The sequence below is a fragment of the Procambarus clarkii genome, chromosome 10, assembly GCF_040958095.1.
Source record: "Procambarus clarkii isolate CNS0578487 chromosome 10, FALCON_Pclarkii_2.0, whole genome shotgun sequence".
Taxonomy (NCBI): domain Eukaryota; kingdom Metazoa; phylum Arthropoda; class Malacostraca; order Decapoda; family Cambaridae; genus Procambarus; species Procambarus clarkii.
In genome coordinates this window covers 39,027,556-39,054,757 of record NC_091159.1, presented here as the reverse complement: position 1 = coordinate 39,054,757, position 27,202 = coordinate 39,027,556, and the positions used below count along the sequence as shown (strand labels likewise).

The following is a 27,202-nucleotide window of genomic DNA, read 5'->3' as shown; positions in this document are numbered from 1 at the left end:
ATGTCCAGGAATGCATTGCATCTGTTAACTGCTTGTGCATTAAATATAGAATTTTTATTATAGTAACTTTAAAATTGTAACCTAAATTGGTTATCAACAGATGTTGGAATTCAGCAGCGTGTGCAGCAGTACCTAGCGACACCAAACAATCCTGATGTATTACGAACAGCAATCACTCAGGATGACCTGCAAGGTATAAAACACATTAAGGCAAAAAAATCTTCCAGCAGAACACCACCTGAACAGTCCTCATCATCACCACCTTCCCTTCCAAGTCCTACACTCTCTGATGCCTCTGACAGAACATCTATCAGTCATGGGTCAAACCATACAACTTCGGAGAATGGTTTGCATTTAAAAGATAGAACAACAACAGAAAATGAGCGAAACAAGCAGAAGAAACCCAGAAGTGAAGCATACTTGATGACAGGTGACCTTATCTTGAATCTCTCACGGACTTCCCATGATCCCAGTTGGCTACCTCAGCAGAAAACTGTTGACGATTTGCGAAAGTCAGGTAGCGCCAGTGTTCCAACAAGTCCTAATGAAACAGACATTTGTGGTAGCAGGTTAGCCAAACATGAAGTGGGAAGTCCGCAGAGTTTGTGTTCGCCTGTGTCTGTTGATAGTAATGCTAGTGGTGTGCAATTTACTTACCCCCCAACCAGCACTTCCGTGAGAATCTCCAAATCGGAAGATCACTTGCAATACCAGAAGGATAATATGTGTGCAGTTAACATAGAGCTTGATGATGATGTGACGTCTTCACTAAACACTCTTCTAGATACCTGTGATGATCATAGTACTTCCCCTGTTCCTCATGAGGACCGCCGTATTGTATGGACTTTTAATGCCCCAACTTCCCCTGACAGTGTTCACTCGAGTCATGATTCTGACAGTCCTCTGATCAGATCTCCCTCCCCTACCTCTCCCCAATCTCCTACATCCTCCATGCAGTATTCATGTAGTGGAGTGTATGATAAAATGTGTAGTGGGCGTGATTCGCTTGGCAGCTCTAACAGATCTGAGAATGTGTGCTCTAACAGCTCTAGCCTAACTAGTCCGGACACAGATGTGCCTGATGAACTTGAGTGGGATGATACGACACCAACTTTACACCTCCCTTCATCTTATGTGAATAGTTTTGGTACCAAAGATTTTCTTCCCAACGGTCATAATATGGGTGGTGTAATGACATCTGAGAATAGAGGGTTAGTCTCTGATAAAAGCAAAGTAAAAAAACAGGATGAAAATCGAATTGTGATTAAAGTGGAAGGACCTGAAAAGAATAGCCGCAGAAAACGACCCCAGCATTTACAGAAAAGCAGTGAACCACTCTATTCTGATCCCCAGGACAGTAATGATGCTTTGCGTGATCCTGATATAACCCCGACTAACACTCGCCCACCTTCCCCTGGCTCAGGCACTCTCTCCCCAGATACCCTTGCTTACCAGGAATTGCGTGAATCTGAGGATGAAATTACATGTCTTTCAGAAGAAGATGGAACAGGCAAGGCTTCCATACGAACCTCCAGCACCACCTCGCCACCTCTAAGTGAGGACGAGTCTGATATAGACTCACTACATAGCTTTCACTACAGTCCCAAGGCTGTGGACATCCCATCTGCAGTTAGACTGGCAAAACGACTTATTTCTCTTGATGGCTTTAAGAAGTCTGATGTTTCCAGACATCTTTCCAAAAAGTAAGTTATCTTAAATATTTCTGTGTTTATTTGTAATTTTACACTATCATTATTTGTTAAAAAAAAATATATATATATATATACTATACAGTGGTACCTTCGTTTACGATCCTAATCCATTTCCAGAGACACGTCGTACACCAAAAATTTGTAAACCAAAACAAATTTTCCCCATAAATAATGTAAATTGAATTAATCCATTCCCACACCCAAAAATATTAACTTAAAAATACATTTTATACAGAATACTACTCATTTTTCATATACAAAACAATTGGGTATAAATATAAACAATAAATAAAATAAGTGAACATTTAATTGCACTTCACCTTTACTGAGGAATCTTGCTGGCGTATGGGAGACGGTGAGGAGAGAGGGAGGAGTTGGTGAGACCATCCCCTGCTCGCCTTAAGCGAATTCATATCTGCATCACTGATTCCAGATTTTCCTTTCAAACATTTCACTGCCTCTGTTATGTGGCAGCCAGTCAGAACCAGTCACTTACAGTTCCAAGTCAGTCATGCATTCACAGTCAAGACCTGTCACAGGCAGTCATAACCAAAGGCAGTCAAGCATTCACAGTTGTGGTAGCAACCGGTTAGGCATTTACAGTCATTCAACTATTTACAGTCAATCAGGCTTTCACAGTCGGTAAACAACATGAGTTTAACACCAGGCAGTCTGCCTTCTGATCCACCAGCTAGTAGGAAGGAAGAAAGTTCTGCTGTATGTTGAGTACTATAATACAGTACTGTATATGAAAACTATTGTACACTAAAATTACTGCAACTTTAATTTTGACACTATGTACACTCTTAAATTTAACACTTGTTCTAACTGTTCACTCCACACACGATGTTTTTAGATGTTTGCATCAGCTTTGCTGGTGCTCGCTGCTGCTGTGTTGGCTTCAGCTGCTTCTGTGCTGGTGCTGGGTATGGCTGTGCTGGTGCTGGGTATGGCTGTGCTGGTGCTGGGTATGGCTGTGCTGGTGCTGGGTACGGCTGTGCTCTTGTTGGGTACGGCTGTGCTCTTGTTGGGTACGGCTGTGCTGGTGCTGGGTATGGCTGTGCTGGTGCTGGGTATGGCTGTGCTGGTGCTGGGTATGGCTGTGCTGGTGCTGGGTATGGCTGTGCTGGTGCTGGGTACGGCTGTGCTGGTGCTGGGTATGGCTGTGCTGGTGCTGGGTATGGCTGTGCTGGTGCTGGGTACGGCTGTGCTGGTGCTGGGTATGGCTGTGCTGGTGCTGGGTACGGCTGTGCTCTTGCTGGGTACGGCTGTGCTGGTGCTGGGTATGGCTGTGCTGGTGCTGGGTACGGCTGTGCTGGTGCTGGGTATGGCTGTGCTGGTGCTGGGTACGGCTGTGCTGGTGCTGGGTACGGCTGTGCTCTTGCTGGGTACGGCTGTGCTGGTGCTGGGTATGGCTGTGCTGGTGCTGGGTATGGCTGTGCTCTTGCTGGGTACGGCTGTGCTGGTGCTGGGTATGGCTGTGCTGGTGCTGGGTATGGCTGTGCTCTTGCTGGGTACGGCTGTGCTGGTGCTGGGTACGGCTGTGCTGGTGCTGGGTACGGCTGTGCTGGTGCTGGGTATGGCTGTGCTGGTGCTGGGTATGGCTGTGCTCTTGCTGGGTACGGCTGTGCTGGTGCTGGGTATGGCTGTGCTGGTGCTGGGTATGGCTGTGCTCTTGCTGGGTACGGCTGTGCTGGTTGATTTTCTGCTACTAGTTCATGAAAAATGTTGACTTATTTTTGTTTGTTTCCTTCCTTTTGTCATATCCTTGAGACAAATATCTTTCATCATCCTTAGGTGTTGATAAAAGTCTGGTAGCTCTGGATTGTCAGTTTGTGAAACAATATCAAGGCGTTTTTCAACATGGAACAATATGTCAGCACTCGTAGCAGATTGTAACCTGCTATCATGCTCATCCTCATCTTCTTCTCTGTCGTCGTCAACAGTGCCAGTAACATTTTGGATAATCTCATCATCTGTTAAATCACCAATGGATGGATCGACTGAATCAGTATCTAACCACTCTTCCACATCGTTCAGCGTTAACTCCACCTCTCCAGCGGCACGCAGTTCTTGATAAATATCATTTGAAAATCCTTCAAAATCCATTTCTTCCTCAGTCATTTCATCAGCATGATCAAGCAACAGGAGTTTTTTCCAACAATTTCATAATGTTGACTCCTTAATTGCATCCCAAACTTTAGCCCAGTTGTAAATTGCTTCCGTAATTGAGTATTTTCTGGGGGAAGCCCCCTTCTGTTCTCCGAAGCTTACTAGGCTGATATGCTAATGTCAGACTTTGACATCAGTCATGTGTATGGAATTTTTATGGGCCAACCAGGGACCACGAGCCAGAACCTGGCCCCCTCAGAAGAGGCAAGGGGAGCAATGGCCTATAGAAACCCCCGTGTGGTTGGAACTATTCTATGTCTGCCATCGACCGGGTCAGGCACCCAGAAAGGTAAGCATCCCAAAACAAACCCCTATTCTGGTGAAAATATTGGTACCAAAAGCCGAACAAGTGAATAGAACTCCCCTAAAAGAAACGAGCAAACGATTATGAGATCACTCGTCGCCGCTGTCTGCGCCGCTCCCCCCCTCCCTAGGAGGGGGAAGTGGAGGCCCCAGACCCCTCACGCCGGCTATCCACCCTTAGTTCTCAGGCTGATGCTAGAGGCAGTGGTCGTGTGCTTGGCTCCAGCGTTTTTCAGCACTGTGCTTAGCGTGTGGTGGCTGTCTTCCAGGGGTGCGAGAGCCAGGAGTTATTCCACGGTACTCGGGCTGCATGCGCCTAGGGGTTATCGTCCATAGGTGCCCTGTAAGTGTTGCCTTTGGGGCTTGGGGCCACCGTCCACAAGTTCCTCGGGACCTGCCTCTGCTAGGCTGTCTGACTGCTTGGTTTTTAGATGGTCTTGAGTCTCGGGGGATGCCCCTTCCGGTGTGGCGACGGAGGCCTTCGAGTCCGATCTCCCAGCCGAAGCCTCTAGGTATGACCAGTGGGCCCTCTTCTGTTCGGCTTACTCGGCCGCACCGGCCTTTTCTTTAGGGGCCAGTGCTCTGGGGGACGACTCGGCCCCGGGTCTCGAGGAGGGAGATCCTGGAGCTGGGGAGGGGCTGACTTGGGGGGCCTTGGGCCCCGCTAGACTCCGCCTGGGGTTTTCTACCCTCGGAGCGGGGCTTATTGTTACAAGGTGTGGGGTTCTCTTTTCCTCCCTCCTCGTACGACTTGGATTTGGTGTCTGCCCCTCCCCGGGTTTGGATCCGTGTCCCCTTGGGTGCATCGGTTCCGTCTTTCTGGAGGTTTTCTGTTTCCCGCGTGACCCGGATTATGCCTCGGTGATGGATCCGTCGTCTTTCAGGTTTGGGACTTCGTTCTCTTTCTGGGTCCGTTACGAGGTTCCAGAGTCGTCCTGGCTGGCGGACTGTCATGTCTTTGCTTTGGAGGCCTGGCATTCCTTCTGTTGTTCCCCGCACTCTTGAGTGGCGTGAAGTTTCTCCTGTGGTTCAGGTTTCCTGGGGGGCGACCTTGAGCACCTCAATGAGTACTTGTTTGCTCCTGCCCTTCCCCAGGATGTTGGTGTTCTGCAGCTCCATGTGCAGGTTCCCTCCCTTTTGGCTGAGCAGGTGGCAAAGGATTTGCGCGCCAGGGGCCTCTTGGCTTTGGCCTTGCGCTTCTTTTCCCTCCTGGAGCTGTCTTCAGACTGGCTTGGGGAGGACGTGGGGGCGCTTGGGGCTGTTCCGGGGTCCGGTGTCTTGGGCTCGGCTGCTCGCCCGTCGGCTGCCTTGTTGAAGTCGTATTACCTTTGGACTTTGCTGATTGGACACTAATTGTTTGTTGCGCCTTGCAGTACTGTACTGTGGTGGGAATGCTATCTTCCACCTTGGCGTTTGGAGACCTTGTTTTGGTGTCTCCGCACAATGCTGCATGGTGCTGACCCTTGTTACACCTATCACGTGTGTAATTGGGCCTGACAGTTGATGATGTTATGTTTCCTGAGGCACCTCGTGCAATGTTGCAACTCTGAGTCACTCAACACGGGCATCACAATCAGGAAAATTAGGGCAGTGGTACATTGAATGTTTCTCTTGGCAGAACAAACATGTTCCATAGCTTCCATTACAATTTGGTGTCACAGTCTTGGGTGACACAGTAACTATAGGCTTGGAGGGTCCCACTGCATATACGCCCACACTGCCACTGTTCCACTTTGGTGTTGAATTATATTGTCTAGATTGATTTGAAGTACCTTTGGTACGCTGTGGTTTACTATTATTGATTTCTGAAGGTTTACTTGGTGGTTTTAATTTGTCATGTGTTCATAGTTGATGAATTACTGAACGTAAACCCTCAGATATCTCATTCATGGATAAGATACTTTTATTGTAATGAGCACTCATTTGTCTCAATATGTCCCTTGGTATTTTCTCCTGGACAATTATTTTCAAGATCCACTCAGCCACATTAGTATTGGCTGTCAGGCTGAGGACCTTGATCATGGATTCTACCTCCAGCTTGAAGACTTGGAGTGAATCAGCTGAAGCCTCCGGTGAGGGGTAAATGCAACAGCTCATGTATTAAATGTGATGTTCTTACTTTTAGATCAGCATAATTATCCTTGAGGAGTTGTACTGTGAGGTCATAGCAATCGTTAGTTAACCTTAGATGGGATACTACTGTTTTAGCTTCACCTGATAATTGACCTTGCAGATAAGAGAATTTACTACTCTTAGGTAAAGATTGTTTTGAGTCCACAAGGTCTACAAATTTGTTCTAAAATTCGTCCCAATCTTCCTCATCTTTTCCTGAGAAAGTGGGTAAATTAATTGGAGGGAATCAAGCTTCATCTCGACTCGGATTGGATGAAACTGTTGTTGTTGCCTTGTTCTGGGCAATTATTTTGACAAAAGGCTGTAACATGGCTTGAGTGTGATCTTCATATCTCGCTAGATCAACCATAATGTTGTCTATTTCTGATAAATTGGTGTTGGCAAGTTCAGTCACATATGTTGCTATTTGGCATTTGATTTGCTCAAATTTACCTGTAGCGGCTTGATAATAGCTTTCCAGGTCAGCATAATCAACTGGAGATTGTTGGGACAAATCCTCACATTTCTTGATCTGTTTTGTTAAGTGGCTTTTAAGACCTGCAAAGTTTTTTTTCATTCTTCCTGCAGTATCCATACTGGCTAGCTGGTTAAGCCTTGTGGGACTTGTACTTGGGTTGCTCATAATGCTGAACAAGTACTGATGGAGTAGCCTATGGTAATATTCTGCAATCACTAGGCTATAATCCTACCTCTTCTGGAGGTTAGCTCTTAAAATTAATACACATCATATATAATCATACACACTAATGATTTGAGTGATAAACCAGTGTCACTGGAAGTACCTTTTAGGTTAGCTCCTCAAATTATCACCCTAGGTTGGTATAGACACTAATTAATCACTCAAAGGTGCAATGATTATAAGTAAATTATTATATGTACACAACTCAACTCGAGCTGGTATTAATTACACCCAAAATAGGGTCTGCACCATTAATTAATGGTGCTAGGTTGTTCAATGTAAGTATCAGTACAACTAGACTATGGTAATAAATGGGACTAGGATGAACATTAAATAATTCACCTAGTCAATGGTAATAGGGGGACTAGGTTATCAATAAACACTAGTCAATGTAAATATCCTACCCTGTTGTGGGTTGGCAATTAGTAAATATTATATTGAGAAAACTAGTGCAATATATATTAAATAATACTCTATTCAAGATAAATTATATACACACTTGTTAATGATAGCCTCTATTAGCTTCTAGTATTATCTAGAAATATTAAATCCTATTAGTGACCTCGCGAAATAAACACCACAAAATTCGTGGATAAACTTGCAAGGGTGCAGCCACTAATTTGGCTGGCTTTAACCCTTAGACCGCGCAATACATACGTATCCCGCCAAACACACACCGAAACTACGACGTTGGTATAACGTTCCAACAAGTTTTAACACCACCTAACCAGTTATAACAACCAATATAGCAAGATGTAACAACATTCTAATACGTCATAAACACGTTAAGACGAGATGTAAAAACTTTATTACAAGTTGTAACAAGTGGAAAATAGAGACAGTTTCGGTTTATGTTTCCAGGGATATGATTTGACAAAATAATTTAACATACAATTTTAAAACTTGTGCAAATACTTTCTAATTTTTTTTGCATAATCAACTAGGCAAATGCTCCAACTTTGTCTAAATGATCACAGCATAACTTGAATAACAAGAGAATCAAAATTAATTTTAAAATTGAATATTGAAAACTTCAGATTTTCATTTCAGAATAAAAAATATGAACTATCACCAATTGTTCATTAATGTTATTATTCTCTCAGAATAGCATATGATCTTCATTTTCATCAAATTAGTATATAGGTTTTCAGTACAGTTTACTGTAAAAAAATCGTCAATAGGGCATTTGAAATATGAGGCAAATTTAGACCCCCAAAAATTATAACTCCAAATGAATAAAGTTTATGAAAAATCCATTCTGAAGGGATTGTAGAACAGACAGCCCAGCACACAATATGTCCAAATAGTGAGAATCGGTCAAAAAACCAGCGTTGAATGTAATGAAACGCCATTTTCTGGGTGAGTCCCGGAGGCTCCCCGGAGCTATCCCAGGCTGATATGCTAATGTCAGACTTTGGCATCAGTCATGTGTATGAAGTTCTTAGGCCTACCGGGGACCACGGCCAGAACCGGGCCCCCTCAGAGAGGCAAGGGGAGCAATGGCCTATAGAAGCCCCCGTGTAGTTGGAAGCATTCTATGTCTGCCATCGACCGGAACAGGCACCCAGAAAGGTAAGCGCCCCAAAACAAACCCCTATTCTGGTTAAAATTGCTACCTAATACCGAACTAGTGGATAGAACTCCCCAACCGAAAACAAGCAAATTAGTGTGACGTCACACACTGCCGCGCCGCTGTCTGCGCAGCTCCCCCCTCCCCGGGAGGGGGAAGGGGGAGCCCCAGACCCCCCGCGCCGGCTACCCACACCTCAGTTCTTGAGGCTGGATGTCAAAAACGCGAAAAACCGCCGACCGGAGGGAGGGAGGGATGCCGGGGAGCCTCCGGGACTCACCCAGAAAATGGCGTTTCATTACATTCAACGCTGGTTTTCTGGGGGGAGCCCCGTCGGCTCCCCGGAGCTAACTACCCACAGACAGAAAAAGAGGGACTTACCCGGGAGGCGGTCGTCGCTCACCCCTCAACTCGAAGCCGAGACAACTGGCTGCAACTGCCGACCCAAAGCAACACAGGCCCGACGAGGGCCAGGGACATTCACAAGGTAACGAGCAGAAGGGGAAGGACGAGGAGGTGCGGACTGAACCAGGATCGAAGCGACCCCCACCCCCAAGTCCGGGTCTCGAAAAGCAAAGCGGGGCAGCCCCGGGGCATCCGGGGAAACAACCAACCGAGCGCGTTGCAACAGACGAAACCTAGACTGCAACGCACGTGCCGCCTGTACCCGAATAGAATCATCAGAGGACTGGGTAAATTGAGTCACATGCAAGCAGCAACACTCACAGGACTCAGGGTCGAAAGTATCACCGACCCAACAGGCAGCGTGGCAGAGGCAAAAACAATGAGGGTCACCCTGAGACAAGGGGACCGAGCAACCCTCAAACTCGCACACAGCGAGTGGGGACTCCGGGGTCACATCCATCGGACCCACGCGCCCCCTAGGGGATTCCCAGGGTCCTGAGCGTTTACTTTAAGAGGACTCGCGCTCAGGTAGTCCCAGGCAGGGTGCCGCAAACCGGCGCCCAAAACTACCAAGCAAACTTCTAAAGCTGAACCCCAGGGACGTGTACACTCACGGGGACCTAGCAGGGGGCGCCACCGAGGAGAACAGTGGAAGGGCAAAAACAAACTAAATAAAATGACAGAACCCCCCACCAGGCAAAAACAAAAAGAAAAACAAAACCCCGCAAGAGGACAGCGAACCCCAAGGAACAGAGCCGGCCGCGATGTCGGGAAGTACAAGCTGAGCAGCACCCTGCGCCCCTACCAGTGCAAACTGCCACTTACCTGCCGGTAACAAGGGAGAACAGAACACCCAAGAGCCCAACAGGCGGCCGAAAAACCGAAAGGTAAAACGGACCAGCAGAGGCAGATCCCGAGGAGCCTGTGGAAGGTGGCCCCAAGCCCCAAGGGCAGTACTTACAGGGCACCTAGGGAAGGCAGCCCTAGGCGCATGCAGCCCGAGTACTGAAGATAACTCCTGGCTCTCGCACCCACAAAACTAACACCACACTCAAAGCACAGTGCAGTAGCGACACCGGAGCCAGAGCACACGACCATCGCCTATAGCATCAGCCTCAAGAACTGAGGTGTGGGTAGCCGGCGCGGGGGGTCTGGGGCTCCCCCTTCCCCCTCCCGGGGAGGGGGGAGCTGCGCAGACAGCGGCGCGGCAGTGTGTGACGTCACACTAATTTGCTTGTTTTCGGTTGGGGAGTTCTATCCACTAGTTCGGTATTAGGTAGCAATTTTAACCAGAATAGGGGTTTGTTTTGGGGCGCTTACCTTTCTGGGTGCCTGTTCCGGTCGATGGCAGACATAGAATGCTTCCAACTACACGGGGGCTTCTATAGGCCATTGCTCCCCTTGCCTCTCTGAGGGGGCCCGGTTCTGGCCGTGGTCCCCGGTAGGCCTAAGAACTTCATACACATGACTGATGCCAAAGTCTGACATTAGCATATCAGCCTGGGATAGCTCCGGGGAGCCGACGGGGCTCCCCCCAGAAACTGGAATTTTAGAATCCACTCAGAGTTGAAACTCTAGTTTCAGAGATAATTGAAGTTGAAGTTATCAACAATGAATAAAGGTAGTTTTAATTTGTTAATTTAATTGTATGTTTTAATAAACAATGCTTGGCATTCGTACTCGAATATGTGAAAGTTGCAGGTCAATATGTGTTGAAATGAAGTCAAGAAAAAATAACCCCCAAAAAACACAAAATATAGGTATAATTATAATAATTATAACGATTTAGGGGATATACTTTATATAAAGTGAAAAAGCCCTAATATGGTCCCTAATCATCAAAACAACCTAAGAAAATAGAGACAAAGAAAATAGAGTTTGAAATCAGAGAAAAAATCGGCCAAAAAAATTAAAAGTATCAAGTTTTCCGAGTTGTGACTGATTTATTTGTTGACCAATTTCATTCTATCTTCACATAGTTATGGAAACATATGCATTCTCCAGGGTGTAAAGGTTACAACAAAATCAGATAATAAACAGAGGAGAAAAAACTATATTCCTAAAAATAAAATTTCCCCTAAAAATATATTTTTGTGACATTGATGAAAGTAACATATATTAACATTGGACAATGTATTTATATGATATATAACAAAATAGATCATATTAAAATAGTTATTCATTATTATTTGTGTTATTATGTATTACTCAGCAATAATATAAAGGCACCAACTGCATATCCACTTTGTGGACACTTCTTACTACTATTGTTCTTCTTTGAGCATTGAACAGGTGCTTGCATCTCTCTATTACTGCATAATCCTTCAGTTCCAGTTATTAGGAGCTGTTCTTATCAACAAAATGTTCTTATTTTTCAAAAATTTGTCTAAAATCATTTTCTGAAAATATTTTGATGAAAGTTTCATGACACTGAAGCCAATAGGTTGGAGATTTGTTTAACATTTTGAATTTATTTTTACATAATTTGAATATTTTTCGTTACTAGGCCCTCAATATGAGCGGTAATATGTGGTCTAAGGGTTAAAATAAGCGCTGTCACTTCACGAACAACACTCCACGAAATTGGTGTGTGACCTGGAAGCCTCTCTGTGAGGCTGGGCTGAGGGGGTCGTGAGCTCGCTAGAGGCTACGCGGCCGGTCACTGGCTGTGACTGGCAATATATTGTTCACTTGTTTATTACACTAGTTTATTTAATTTGATGATAGTCTAGCTCTGTAGACCATCTAGGTTCGAATAACCAAATGATTTGGGAGATTCGAACTGGTTCTGTTATTTGGTTCAAAGACCCAAATAATGTGGGGAACCGACCTGTGAGATTTATATTTATTTAATTTATATGAATTTATATAGAATTTATAAATTCGTTAAATGTATATATTTCGATAGCAATTTGTATGATGTTTAGCGGACTGTATTTCTGCAATATTCTCACAAATTGACTCCTTGCACATTAGGGGGGGTTTATATTAATTTATATATATACAGCCATTCAAACTACAATATTAAACTACATATATTAGTAATGAAATTGAGAGGTCTTATTGTATGGCAGGCCTGGTCCACCAGATATAAACAAGGATGGTGACACCAAATAAGCCTCGTGGTTGAGGCTAGCATCTACCCATGTACTGGTTTACTAGGATTAATTCTTGTTTTCTCTTCTGTTGTTCCTGTCAAAGGGAACTTGCTGTTAAGCCGGAATCCTATATATACGGCAGCTATATCAGAGGAAATATTGGTATATTATTTATAAGATAAGGACCAAGGAATAATTACTGTACCTGGGTTGAGTCGCTGTCTCTCGTGCTAACCGGTTCGCCCTATATACCTAACATTAACTGGCCAGAAATGATCAGATAATAAACGGGTTTCAGTAATACACTTCCCTTATAGTAGACGTAGTAGAGTGTGGATAACGGAATCACTTTACTCCTGTGACACAGCTGTCCAAAGGAGAATTATAGGAGCTGAACTTGCTTCAGCGACTAGTTGTCTTAACAACAATGGCTGACTCTTCTCCACCACAGATGCCCTAGCTCTCTTGTCCAGCTGGTGAATTTATAGCGCTATGTGGTAATGATATCTTGTTTTCTATTGACGGAAAATTCCACTGTGACACGTCTTCTATGAATGAATTTATATATACTGTATAACAGCAACAATATTATTTGCATATTGTATTTAATATTAATAAATGGTGTCGGGTTTTCTGACAGGTGGAATACACACACACACGCACGCACGCACGCACGCACGCTCGCTCGCTCACTCACTCACTCCTCACTCACTCACTCACTCACTCACTCACTCACTCACTGGGGGCCTCGACTTACAATGTTAATTCGTTCCCAGAGACGGATCGTAAGTCGAAATATCGTAAGTCGAAGCGATTTTTCCCATAAGAAATAAAGGGATTTGAATTAATCCGTTCCCCACCCTCCAAAATATTAACATACAAATACGTTTTATACTGAATACAATGTTTTTTTCAAACTACAATAGAGCACCTAAATTTTTCTTACCTTTATGGAGGACTCCTGATGGCGTATGGAAGATGGTGATGGGGGAGGAGGAGAGTTGTTACTGTTTGGAAGGGGAGTCCCCTTCCATTATCACATCAGGCAGTGATGTTTTCTCTGGGATACTCTCTCTCTCTCTCCTACGTTTTGCCTGAATACCACTAGGACCTGGTTCTGGTTCAGTGCTTGTTTGTCTCACTACAAATTTGTCAAGAGACATTTGTTTTTCCCCTTCGTTTTAACATTTGTCTGTAATGATGCATCACTTTAGCACCCATAATGTCCTTTTTCTTAGCAAGTATGGTAGATATCGTTGACTGAGATTTGTTGTATTGCCTAGCCAGTCCAACAACCCACACACCATCTTTATATTTACGAATGATCTCTTGTTTCTGCTCTATGGTCATCCTTACATGGGATCTCATATGTTGAGCCTTACCACTGACTTTCCTCAGACTCATGGCGTGATATATAATAATTACTTTAATGATCAAAATGCAAAAAAATCACCTCGAAAGCGAAATTTTTTATAGGTGCGATCGTCACTAAGTGAGCAGCTGTAGTAAACTGTGGCAGGTCGGCTGCATGACCAGGAACCACGCGCTCGGTCGACCTGAACATGTACCAACAAATATCATTAGTCGACAACACCATCGGATGTCGAGTCGCATTTTTCGATGAAATTTACATCGTAACTCGAAATTATCGTAAGTAATGGCAATCGTAAGTCGAGGTGCCACTGTATATATGTATATATATATATTTATATATATATATAATATAAACTGAAAACTCACCCCAGAAGTGACTCGAACCCATACTGCCAGGAGCATTCTGCAACTGGCGTACAGGACGCCTTAACCACTCGACCATCACGACCGGACAAAAGATGATGGTAGCCGAGGCTAAATCTCCATCATCCCGCCGGTACTCTGATGGTAATCTTGGGCATGGTATTTTATCAAATCACCTCATTCTTTGGGGCACCCGTGAGGAACACAAACGCGAACAAGTCTGAATGGTCCCGAGGCATATATGCAACTGAAAACTCACACCCCAGAACTGACTCGAACCCATACTGCCAGAAGCACACTGCAACTGGCGTACAGGACCCCTTAACCACTCGACCATCATGAGCGAACAAAAGATAATGGTAGCCGAGGCTAATTTCCCATCATCCCGCCAGCACTCTGATGGTAATCTTGAGCATGGTATTTTATCAAATCACCTCATTCTTTGGGGCACACGTGAGGAACACAAACGCGAACAAGCCTGAATTGTCCCCAGGCATATATGCAACTGAAAACTCGCACCCCAGAAGTGACTTGAACCCATACTGCCAGGAGCACTCGGCAACTGGCGTACAGGACCCCTTAACCCTTTAACTGCGCAATGCGCCTGCAGGCCCAGGCTTCGGGTGCGCAACGCGCCTCCGGGTGTTTTTATTTTTTACATTCCATTCAAAACTTCCATGGCTACATGGGGTTCACATCAGCTTCCTCAGGGCTCTTGTAAACAGACGCCATCTTTAAAAAAAATCATGGTCCACATTGCCAGGTGTGAGAGCCTCAGTAGTGAGTGAGCAACCAAGGCTGGTGCTCACTGCACGAGCGCACAGCTCTGCTGTTCAGTGTGTGACCACAGCATCACCTAATAATGTCAAAATATATATATAACCTGTATTATTTAGCCATGATAGTATTATAGAACAGCTTGAGTGTGATAATGAGTACAATGTTCAAATATCAGTGATTCAATGCTGTTCACGATGTTCGCAGCGTTAGCCACAGCACCACAGCATTATTTCGTCCATCTAGGAATCTTCAAACGACTTCTTTGGTTCCTTTTCAAAATTAACTTGTGGTCAATCATTCATTTACAGAAATTAGTGACCAGGATTGTGGTTATAATTAGCGTTGTGTGTAGTATTGTGGAAGGAGGAATTTTGGTGAGGGAGGGAGGGAGAGAATTGAGGTAGCCTCACTGTGTGGCAGCCACTCTAGTTATGCTCACCATACTAGCCTCGTGGTTTGCTATGGGGAACACACATGTACATGGGTATATACAGTGTGTGTGTGTGTGTGTGTATATAGTGTAATAACAGCAACAGGAGTATGTTGAGTGGAGCTATTTTGGTGAGGGAGGTGACATCGTAATTGTAGCGTCATCTGCTGTGTGATTTCTCATGCAGTGTATGGTGGCCACTGTACTGTTTGGACACAATACCGGCTTACTTGCATAGTTCTGGTAAATAAAACATGTAGATAAGTATATATAACATGTGTAAATAGTGTAATAAAAACAATAACAGTATGGTGGGAGGAGCAATGTTGGCGAGTAAGATGTTGAAGTGAGGGAGGGCCTGTCTGGGTGTGGCTGCTCACACTCGCGATGTTCTGAAAGTGTTGATGGTAAATGTATATAGTGTGTGACAGTGTATAGTGTGTACATATGTTGTAAATATACATATGTACATATGTTGTAAATATATATATGTACATATGTTGTAAATATACATAAATGAACATGAAACATTGGTGTGAATAACTGTATGATGGGAGGAGCAATGTTGGCGAATACAATGTTGGAGGAGTGAGGGAGGGCTGGCTGGGTGTGACAGCTCACAACCGCAGTGTTCTGAATGTGTTGATGGTGAATGTATATAGTGTGTGACAGTGTATAGTCTGTAAATAGATTGTATATACACATAAATTAGCATAATACATGGTAAATATGTGCAACATATGTGTTCACAAGTGTCATGCACGTAACAGTGTCCTTGGATAGTATGGATGTTTTACTGCCATAATATAGTGTACGTATTCATTATACATAGGATTAGCACATAAAAACAAATAAAATGTATTTGGAACTGTGCGCAAAAAATGAACACAAATATATTCGCGGCAACACGCGCGCCCTGCCCCTGGCGCCCCACCAGCCCCGGGAGCATACGTCACTGGCGAACGGGGAATGATGACGTCACGCGCCACCTTATAGACCCCATAGCAGACAAAGTAAATACAATTTCAAAATTCCGTTACTGTACCCATATACAGGGAGGGGTTTTTGACACTTTCAGAACAAAAAAATTTTTTCCCGATAATTTATTTCTTGCGCACTGGTGGGGTGTCATATTTATAGGCCACACAGTTAAAGGGTTAACCACTCGACCATCACAACTGGACAAAAGATGATGGAAGCCGAGGCTAATTCCCCATCATCCCGCCGGCACTCTGATGATAATCTTGGGCATGGTATTTTATCAAATTTCAGTACCTCAGTTTGTCTGGAAGAGATTCAGTCAGCCTCAAAGAGTGTCCTTCAGTCAAGAAGAGATTCAGCTATTCTTGAAAATATCTATGGAAAACACCACCATGGAAACCGCTAACACTGTTCATCTATGCTACTTGTATCAGATGCATCATCACTGAACGCAGAAAATGATTCATCTATGTATCATCTATATAAATTGGAGATAGCAGAGGTGGGCAAGGGTGGCACTCAGAGCTACAACTGGATACGCTCGCTGTATCGTCCTCATAGGTGCTGTATCACTTGCATCTGACCTTTGTGTTAGGTCCTTATTGTGCCTAGCTTCACCAATATTATGACCCTTATGTTATTCAAACAATAAGGCTTGAATTTCACCGACAGGGCGCGATCTTTCAACACTGTGTCGGACAGGTGTTTGGGAGCCAGAGGCGCATGTGCCACCCATGGTTGCTCACTCAGTGCTAACTCAGCCAGCAGCCTTAGGGCATTCTGGGAATTTTTTCCAAGATGGCTGGCTCTCACTGGAGGTCTTAAGAGTCCATTTCGTACACAACCAACCGCGCACACATTTAGAATAGGTATGAAAAAATCAAAGAGAGTTTTCTCAGTTGGTGCAGTTTCCCACCGACCGAGAATACTCGGTTGGCGTAATTCAGTGGTTAAGCAAGAGCTTGCATTATTTCACCTAATCCTTCAGGTGAGTATATCTTGGTTTTGGGTTTTGGGTTGTAAAAAAATAAATGCAACAAAACATGCAACTGCTTTTACAAAGTTTGAAACTGTACTCTTATCTTGAAGTATTGAGGCAAACAATCAACGTTTGTTACCATGGGGTAAATACCTTAACTGTGATGTGCACAACCACAGTACAAATCACCCATCCAACTAGCCCTTGAATGTTAGCGCCAATCTAACAGACAGACCCCTCTAGGAGGCTGCCAGCTCATTCTTTGCCCATCACATCAGTCAAGAACTGGAGGGTGGGTAGTCCAGGATACCCTGGCCTACTTCCCTCCCTAACAAGTAGGATAAGGGGGGTATTGAAAATATCCCCCCTTATCCCCCCTAAATAACATCTCCCTTAAATAACAAAACAATAACTCGTGTATTACAATAATACGTGTACTACTACTAGCCATGCTAGTAGATTGGACCTGCATTTGATGTTCCCAGGAAACCAAAGAAGTGTTGGAAGAAGTGTTGCTTATTTGTTTTCTTTCCGGGGGAGTTCTTTGCTCTTTTGAGGATGTAGGTTGCAATTTTCCACCAGACAGTGGTCTGTTTCGTTTCGCCTACCTTTCTGGGTGCCTTCCCTGATCGATGGCAAGATGACATACTTTAAATGTAAAGTGTTCATGGTCATTGCTTCCTGTACCTCTCTGAGGGGGGCCAGGTTCTGGCACTGGTCTCTGGTAGGTAACAAAAACTCTGTCTGATGACCCCAAATAGGATAGCAGTGGGATAGCTTCAGAGGCCTCTAAATACATGGGACATAACTACCCATCCTCTTTTGCCATTCATAAGGATACTTGATGTACACCTTCAAAGGTTAGCAAATCAACTGGGCTGTGATTCCTATGTCAGATTGTATGCAGTAGGATCCAACATCCTTATTGACTAAATCATTTACCGGGTGGCCTGCTCAGATAGAACAGCGAGAATATTAACGTAATGTCCCAAATCTTTTTCACTGTTAGCTGCTTGAAATATGTTATAAATGAATGAGCGTAAATTTGTTAAAGCATGAGCAGTCCTTATTAAAGCCATATTGACCATATATTAAAGCCATGCTGAGTCCTTTATAAGTCTGTGTTTTTTAAGATGTGTACGAATGGTGTTTGCGAATATTGAGCTAAACAATTCAAACAAATCAAGCAAATTGGCCAGTAGTTAGATATGAGTAACCTATCCCTGTCTTCAACAATAGCAAAACATTTGCAACCATCCTTCATTCTGGTATTCATTTTGGCTCCAGTGAATTGTTAAATACGCAAGACTAGGGTTGCCTGAACTCGTCTTTACAGTCTACCGTACTTTTTATTACCTTGATGACCTGTTGGGCTTCAGTTTTCTATTTATTTAATAACTTCCTAAGTCTACTTGTCTACTTCCTGTTAGTCTACTGTCTTGTTTGTCACCAGCAAAGATTTGCCTAGTTGCAAGCAAAATATCAAGTTCCTCTCATAGTAAACACTGAGACAAAGTACATATTTTCAATATCCCCAACTCTAGTTACATACATTGACAACAGAGTACATGGTTATAGGTAACCTCTACATCTAGTTACAGATAGTTTGCTGAATGAGGAAAACTGCAAACTGTGTACCCGTGTTCTTTGGACCAAGTATAAAACTGATAACAAAATGGAATATATAGGTGTTGCTCTATACAGTAATATAAATTATCATTGGGTAGATCATCATAAGCTTGAACTTCTTAGGCTAAATCAGACACCCTTTCTGTGTAAAATTATATAGGATAAGGTGTACTTAATTTGATTCTTGTTACAAGTCATCAAAATCTGTTCTCTTCAATGTTTTCAGCAATGAATTCAGTAGAGCGGTTGCTGAGGAATACCTTAACTACTTCGATTTCCGAGGTGACACCTTGGATAAGGCTCTTCGCAAGTTTTTAGACAAATTTTGTCTAGCAGGCGAAACTCAGGAGAGAGAACGTGTCTTAGTTCATTTCTCACATCGATTCTTAGAATGTAATCCTGGCACTTTCAATTCACAAGGTAAGCACAGAATGGGAATGTTAAAAAGTTTATTTTTAATTTTTTGTTTAAATTGCTATTTGAGTGAGTGATAAGGCTTTAAAGCATACACACTTGCTTTCATGTCTGCAAGTGTACAAGAATGTGGGTGGGTGAATGAGTGAATATATCTGACCTTGACATGTCTAAATGTACCTAATTTACATTAATGTCTTGGAATTCTTCTACTTCCTAAAGCATGGCAGTAGGAAATTGTATTAAAAAAATATGTACCAACCCTCCATTGCATTTCTGAAGGGTTATGTTAAAAGTGGTGGATATACTAGGACATTCATGTTGAGAATGGTTGGTTAGCTAGGACATTATTGCTATGCTAGCAAACTATATGCTTACTGAGGTAGTGTTGAAGCATTGTTGGTATGTCCTACACCATCACCAATGATCAGTTTGTCACTACAGTATATCCTCTCAAGAAAAGTTCACAAACAATTTCTCCAACCAATAATCATTGCATGGATAATGCTTAAGGGTTACTGATGGCAAAGTTAGGTATCCATTATAGATGATGAGTCGCAATAACGTGGCTGAAGATATGATGACCAGTACCGGTACCAATATTAGGTATCCAGTACTGTTCTTAACTTAAACTGAAAAATTATCAGCGGGCTTCGGCCGCGCTGTTGAAGCTGTTTGGGCCTATCCTGAAGGAAGCGGTGTCTCTGTTCTTTGCTTCTCGTCTCACATGTCGTCAGGCTAGGCTTGCTCTCTCTTTGGAATCCGCTTAGTAGTTGTCCTATGTCAGACTTGTTGGTTCTCCAGAATGGCCATTCTTGGCCTTCTCAGAAGGGTCGTGCCTGGGTTCAAAGTTCTGCTGGTCAGGGTGGGCCATTGGTGCCAGCTTCTGAGCCGGCGCTTCTTTTTGAGCTGGCGTCATCTGGTCGGCACGATGAGGGGCGATGGCCCCTTTCGTGGTTTGCCTCGTTGACAATGGGGGGGGGGGATGATCACTTTGTTTACTCACACTTGGTCCCATAATTTATGGGCATTTTAGGTCATGTCCTCCAATCTGTGGTGGCGTTAGGTGGTTCCTCCTTTAGGGGGTTCGGAGCTGGCGGGGCAGACTTCTTCTCTTGCGCTTCGTCGGGTCATCTCGGAGTTGATGCGCTTGGACATGGTCGAAACAACCCTCCTCCCTCAGGTGGGTTTCCCGCCTATGTCCATTGTCAAAACGGGACTGTGCAGATCTACGTCTCATTCTGGACTTGTCCTGTCTGAACCCCTGTATTCCTTGCCCCTCCTTTCGGATGACCACTCTGTCTCAGGTCCGGCTTCTTTTAGAGCCAGATGCCTGGATGGTGTTCCTGGACTTCAAGGACGCGTACTGGCATGTTCCTAGTCATCCAGGTTTCAAAGACTGGTTGGGTTTCGTGGTGGTCTAGCTTACCGATTTCGTTGCCTTCCTTTTGGCTTGAATCTGGTACCTCACGTTTTCACGAGTCTTACCCGGGTCATTGTGACTAATCTGCATCTGCTAGGGGTTCAGGAGAACCTACCTCAATGACTGGCTGGTGTGGGCGCCCAGTCAGTCTGCTTGTTTGTTCACCAGGGGTGTGGTTCTTTCCCAGCTTGCCAGGTTCGGATTCCTTGTGAACTGGCGGAAGTCCCATCTGGTTCTGTCCCAGGTTTGGACCTGGCTGGACCTGACCTGTCTGGGACTCTTCCATGTCTCTCCCTCCTGAGGTGTTGCTGGGGCTGCAATCCTACCTTCAGCTGTTTCTGGAAGGGTTCCGGGTTACTCTGCAGTTACTTGAGCAGATGTGCGGGAGTCTGAACTTCGCCGTGCTGGTCTACCCGCTGGATCAGGTTTAGCTTCGGCATCTGTTTTGGTTCCTTTGGGGACACCCCTTCCACCTCTCTCTCGCGATCGGTGGATTTGTCCTCTGGGGGAATCCTTGTGTCGGTTGCTGAGTCGCTGGCTTCCTCTTTGGGTTTTTCAGGGTTCAGTGCCTTGGCGCCTACCCGAGCCCTCACTTGATGTGTTCACGGATGCGTCATCTCTTGGCTGGGGCTTTGTGACCAGTGCTCGTTAGGCCTGCCAGGGGTGGTGAGGTGCATCCTTACACTGGGCTCACAGCATGGTGCAGGAGTTCGCGGCTGTTTGGCTGTTTGCTTCGGTGGATTCGGTTGTATCGGGCCATCCAGCTCTATCCGGACTGTTCTCCAGTGGTTCATTGCCTGAACTGTGGGGGCTCTCTTCAGTCCTTGCCTCTTTGAGGCTGGTTGCTTCAAGTGGTTCATTTGTTGGCTTCTCGGGGTTTGACTCTCTGTGCGGTTCATATCCGGGGAGTGTCCAACGTCCTGGCGAACGGCCTGTCTCGATTCATTCCCCCATCCACGAAATGGACAGTCGACGCCGACTCCTTCAGTTGGCTCTGCCGGACATATGGACTCCTGGAAGTGGACCTCTTTGCGTCAGTATGGTCTCTGCATCTCCTGATATATGTGGTGTCCTTCCCCGACTGCAAGGCTTTCGGCAGGACTGGTCGAGGTGAGGTTACCTGTACTTCTTCTCACCAGTCCGGCTGTTGCTTCGGGTTCTGGCTCAGTTGGAGTCTTACCATGGGAGAGTTGTCCTTGTGGCCACTTGGTGGTCAGCCCAGCCTTGGTTTCAGGTGCTGCTTGCTCGGTATCCGAACCCAGGGTGTTTTCCGCCGCTCCGCCTCTTCCAGCAGGTCGGATCGCTCTGGTACACGGCTGGTTCTGTCTTCTCCTCTGCTCTTTACATCTAGTCTTTTTGATGAGGGTTTATTACCATTTGTATGGTGATCAGGTGGCTTCATTGATGGTGTCCCACCTGAGAGCTTCATCTCGGTGACAGTATAAAGTTTCTTGGCATTCTTTCTGCCATTTTCTCCCTCTTCATAGGTTGTCTTGTCTTTTTTAGGACCGCCATTTGATGCCTAATACTGTCGCCTTGTATCGTGCGGCAAAAGGCAGAGCCGCTCCAGCTTGTGTTCGGGGTGGATGTTTCCTCTGCCCCATTCTGTAAGCTTTCTCATGCCTTGTTTCACCTCCGGCCTGCTCATGCGATGCCTGAGATGTCATGGTCCTTGGACAAAGTGCTCTCCCATCTTTCTTCTCGGTTCGTGATGACCCCCTTCGGTTCAAGATTGTTTTTCCAAGGCTCTGCAGGTGATGGTTCACAATAACGTGGTTAAAGTATGTTGACCAGACCTCACACTAGAAGGTGAAGGGACGACGACGTTAACCATCCTGACAGACGGCCTGTCAATCATCATTCCCCTTTCCATAAAGTGCATGGTCGATGCCACATCCTTCCTTTGGCTTTGTTGGATATACTGGCATGCTGAGGTGGATCTCTTTGGGTTGGCCTGGTCTCGGCGTCTCCCATCATATGTGGCGCCATTCCCCAACTGCAAGGCCTTCGCGGTAGACACTTTCCGGCAGGACTGGTCGAGGTGGTCCTGTACTCTTGCAGCTGTTGCTTCGGGTTTTGGCTCATCTCGAATCGTATCAGGGGAGCGGGCCTCTCCTGTCTCCATGGTGTGACCAGCCCAGCCTTGGTTTCAGGCACTGCTTGCTCAGTGTCCAAATTTGGGAGTCTTTCCGCGGCTCTGTTTCTTTCAGCAGGTCGGGCCAGTGAGGTACCTTGCGGATTTGACTTTCTCTTCCGCTCTTCGTTTCTGGTTTTTCTGACGCGGGTGTATCGCCACTTGTATGGTGGCTTCTTTGATGGCGTCCCATATATTGTCGTCGTCTCAGTGGCAGATTGTTGAAGCCAATTCTATGCAAAATTTTACAAAGAAATATGATGAAAATTCAGTGTTGAGAGATATAATTAGCATGCCAGGTATAAATGGCTTGGTGGCCGTTTCTTCATAAAGAACTAAATCTCACTCCCCGTAGTCACTGATAGGAAAGCACTGAAGTGTCATTGCCAAGGAAACTATTCAGTACCATATTGTACATCTCAGGGACTGATATATATTATCTGTATTTTATCTTACAAAGCCTTTGATGCTGTTCATAAGGTAGAGCATTCAAACTGTTGAAAAAAAAAATGCTAAACCATAGAGTATGCAATGTGGGTTACTTGTTATCTTATTTGTGGCAGTCTTTATCAGCGAACCTTGAGATATTCTGTCTATATGCACATATTGCATCCTGATGCCACAAGATTATCCCAATAGTTTAGGTTACAAAGGATAACTTTGGTAATTTGCATTTATACAAATTCTTCCTTCTCTAGCTTCTACAGCCTGAGGTCACTGCAACTGTTGCAAGAAGGCAGCTTTATTTCTTAGCATGATATGAATTAAAGCCCCTTAATATATTCTTAACAAGCATCTTGTGCACTCATATTTGCTTGTCATATGGGCCTGAAGTTGAGTTCTTTGTTGAGTGTGTATATTATCACAACATTGTTTCAAAATTAGTAATGGCTTCATAAGCTTAAAACTGAAAATTACATTTCAGATGCTGTTCACACGTTGACTTGTGCCCTGATGCTGCTGAACACTGACCTTCATGGACAAAGTGTTGGGCGTAAGATGACCTGTAATGAATTCATCGATAACCTGGCAGATCTAAATGATGGAGAAAATTTCCCCAGAGAAGTGCTCAAATCTCTGTATCATGCAATGCGCAACCAGCCATTACAGTGGGCCACGTGAGTAATACAAAATTTTGTCTCAAATATATATCTACTTTTAAAAATACTGTACAGTATATCACTTGTGAGGTAATTTTCAATGTTTGGTACCTGTATTTAGATGTTGTGAGAGGTTTATTATTAGACAAGGCAGATAACTATTCCATAATAACCTGCTTTTCTGGGGGGGAGCTGCTTCGGCTCCCCAGAGCTATCCGGGCTGATATGAATGTATTAGACCCTAGCATCTGTCAAAATGAATGGAGTTCTGCCTCCCGGGAACCACGAGCCTGAACCTAGCCCCTTCAGAGAGGCACGAGGAGCAATGGCCTATAGAAACCCCCATGTGGTTGGAAGCATTCCATGTCTGCCATCGACCAGGTCAGGCACCGAGAAAAGTAGATGCCCCAAAACAAACCCTATCTGGTTAAAAATTTGCTGCTGAAAGCCGAACTGTTGAACAGAACTTCCCAAACTAAAATGAGCAAACGAGCATGACGTCACAACCATCACCACACTACTGTCTGTGCAGCTTCCCCCTCCCTGGGTGGGGAAAGGGGAGCTCTAGATCCCCTGCTGCTGGCTATCTACCCTCCAGTTCTGAAACTGATGAGAGACTGGGTAGTTGTGTGACTCTGATCCCTGATGTTGTTCAGTGCTGTGCCTTGTGGTGTGGTGTTGGTCTGAGGTGGTGTGTGAGCCAGGAGTACTTTCACCAGTACTCGGGCTGCATGTGCCTAGTGTTACATTCCCTAGGTGCCTTGTAAGTACTCCCCTTGTGGCTTGGGGTTACCTTCCACAGTTCACTTGGGGCCTGCTTCTGCTGTGATCTTTTGGTGCTCGGTAATTGCCTGCCCGTGGAGTCAGCTGGGGTGTTTTTAACACCACAGTTTGCCCCTGGGTAGGAGTTAGTTTCGTCACTGGTAGGGGTGCAAGGTACTGTGCAGCTAGTTTTCACCATAATATAGCAGCCGGCTCTGTTCCGCCTGGGGACGTTGTACTCTTGCAGGGTACGTTTTATTTTTGTTTTTCTGCCTGGTGGGGGGGGGGGGTCTACCCCTTGGTGTTGTTGACCTTTTATATATATATATATATGTGTGTGTGTGTGTGTGTCGTACCTAGTAGCCAGAATGCACTTCTCGGCCTCCTGCCCAATTTGCCTAATAGGCCGAGTGATTTTCTTTATTTTCAATAAATTGTTTCCTATTGGTTTATTTTAAATATTATTATTATAATAAGAACATAAATTATTGATTTAATTATGTTAGTTTAGGTTAGGTTAAGATAGGTTAGGTTGTTCTGGTTCCTTTGAGGACGTTCCTTTCACCTCTCTTACGATCGCTGGGTTCGGCCTCCGGGTGCCTCATGTCAGCTGCTGCATTACTGGCTTCCTCTTCGGGTTTTTCGGGGTTTAATGCCTTGGCGCCTACCCTTGCCCTCGCTCGATGTGTTCATGGACGCGTCGTCTCTTGGCTGGGGCTTTGTGATCAGTGGTCACCAGACCAGCCAGGGGTGGTGAAGCCTGTCCTTCCGTCGGGCCCAGAGCATGGTGCGGGAGTTCGCGGCAGTGTGGATGTTGCTTCAGAGGATTCAGGTCGCTCGGGGATCAACGATCCAGCTCCATTCGGACTGCTCCTTCTTGGTTCATTGCCTTAACCTCAAGGGTTCAATGCGGTCATTGGCTCTTTGGGGCTGGTCACTTCAGGTAACTCGTCTGCTGAGTTCTCAGGGTTTCGCTCTCCTGGCTGTTCACGTTTGGAGGGTGTCTATCGTCCTGGTGGACGACCTATCACGGTTCATTTCCTTGTCCACGGAATGAACTGCCGATGCAAACCTGTTCAGTTGGCGCTATCAGATGTACCGGTTCCCGGAGGTGGACCTTTTCGCGTCGGTGTGGTCCAGGTGTCTCCCAAATTAGGTAGCGCCCTTCTCCGACAGCAAGGCCGTCAGGGTTGTTGCCTCTAGGCAGGACTGGTCTAGGTTGGGTTACCTGTACCTATTTCCTCCCCCCCCCCCCCCCAGGTCCACTATTGCTCCAGGTCCTGGATTGCTTGGAGACTTACCAAGGGAGAGTAGTCCTGTTGGCCCCATTGTGGTTCTGCCTCTTTTCGCAGATCAGGCCTGTCCGTTATATAGCTGGTTCGATCTTCTCATTAAGTTTTTGCATCTGGTCTTTCTGATGTGGGTCTATCACCATTTATATGGTGAGCAGGGGGCTTCATTGATGGTGTCCCACCTGCGTGCTTTGTCTCGGCGGCAGTATGAAGTTTCCTGGCAGTCCTTTCGTCCTTTCTTGTCCCTTTGTAGGTTTTCATCTGTTTCGGATCCTGTTGTCTTCCTTTCTCGGTTGTTTCAGGACTGTTATCTTATGCTTATACTGTCGCCTTGTATCGTGCGGCGCTGGCAGAACCACTTCAGCTTGCGTTGGGATGGATGTCACTTCCGCCCCATTCCGTAAGCTGTCTCGTGCTTTGTTTCACCTCCGACTTGCTCGTGCTTTGCACAAGACGTCCTGGTCCTTGGACTGGGTGCTCTCTTTTCTCTCTTCTCCTCAGTTTGTAGTGGCCCCTTCGGTTCGAGATTGTTTTTCTATGGCGATTTCTCTTGGCATTGGCCTCTGGGAGTCAGGTGGGTGAGCTTCACGCTCTCTCCTCTGGCGCAAGGGTTTCTGGTCTTTCGGTACTGTTGGTCGGTTTGTTAGGTTGCAGCCGTCTTCTTCTTTTCTGGCGAAGAACAAGACGGAGGCTTTCCGGAGAGGCCCCTTGGTCATTGATGTTTTATTGGTCAGGCTGGCTGTGCATCATGAGTTGTGCTCGGTTGCGGCTCTTCGTCTTTATCTGTGCGCCTCAGCTTCTGTGGCTGGGGACCCTCTATGGGTGTATCCGGTTTCCCTCATTCCCTGTTCCAGGCCTCGGGGTCTTCCAGGTCATCCTCAGGATTATTAAGTCTAGCCAGCCTGCAGTCTACCCTTGTGCCCATGATGTTTGTAAGTTTACGGCTTTGGCTGCCGTGTTCGGCAACATGTCTTGGGCTGACATTCAGCCGTGAGGGGTTTTGGAGGTCGAACAGGGTCCTGGGTGCCCATTATTTGGTAAATATTCCTGGTCCTGGTTGTTTGTGTGGGGCTTTGGGTCGTCGGTTGCAGCCAGTTATCCGACTTCGAGTTGAGGAGTGACGGTCGCCTCCCGGGTACTTCCCTCTTTTTCTTGTCTTTAGTTAGGTAGTTCCAGGGAGCTGGAGGAGCTCCCCATAAAAAACCAGCATTGAATATAATGAAACGTCATTATCTGGGTGGGGCCGGGAGGCTCCCTGGCACCTCTCCCTCCCTCCCTCCCTCCAGATGATGGTTTTTCTTGTTGTTTTGATGCCTAGCCTTAGAACTGGAGGTTTTGAGTAGCTGGCACTGGGGGTCCGGGGCTTCCCCCTTCCCCGGGAGGGGAAGGGAGGCGGAGGGCTGTGAGGACAAGTGGCACTGCAGTTGGGTGTGACATTTGCTTGTTTAAAATTGGGGGAGTTCTGCCTC

General features: G+C 45.6%; 1 protein-coding gene across 5 annotated transcripts in view; it reads left to right on the top strand.

Moving 5' to 3' along the window:
- The window catches only part of LOC138363049 (PH and SEC7 domain-containing protein-like), a 70,379-nt gene that overhangs the window by 20,234 nt on the left and 22,943 nt on the right, over positions 1-27,202 (top strand). For 4 of the 5 annotated variants that reach the window (XM_069321892.1, XM_069321891.1, XM_069321890.1 and 1 more), the window contains 3 exons: positions 101-1,703; positions 18,835-19,028; positions 23,505-23,697. In XM_069321892.1, coding sequence (XP_069177993.1) covers positions 424-1,703; positions 18,835-19,028; positions 23,505-23,697 — 1,667 coding nt within the window. In that variant the 5' untranslated portion in view covers positions 101-423. The remainder of the gene's footprint in view (positions 1-100; positions 1,704-18,834; positions 19,029-23,504; positions 23,698-27,202) is intronic. The other variant, XM_069321894.1, reaches the window with a different exon arrangement.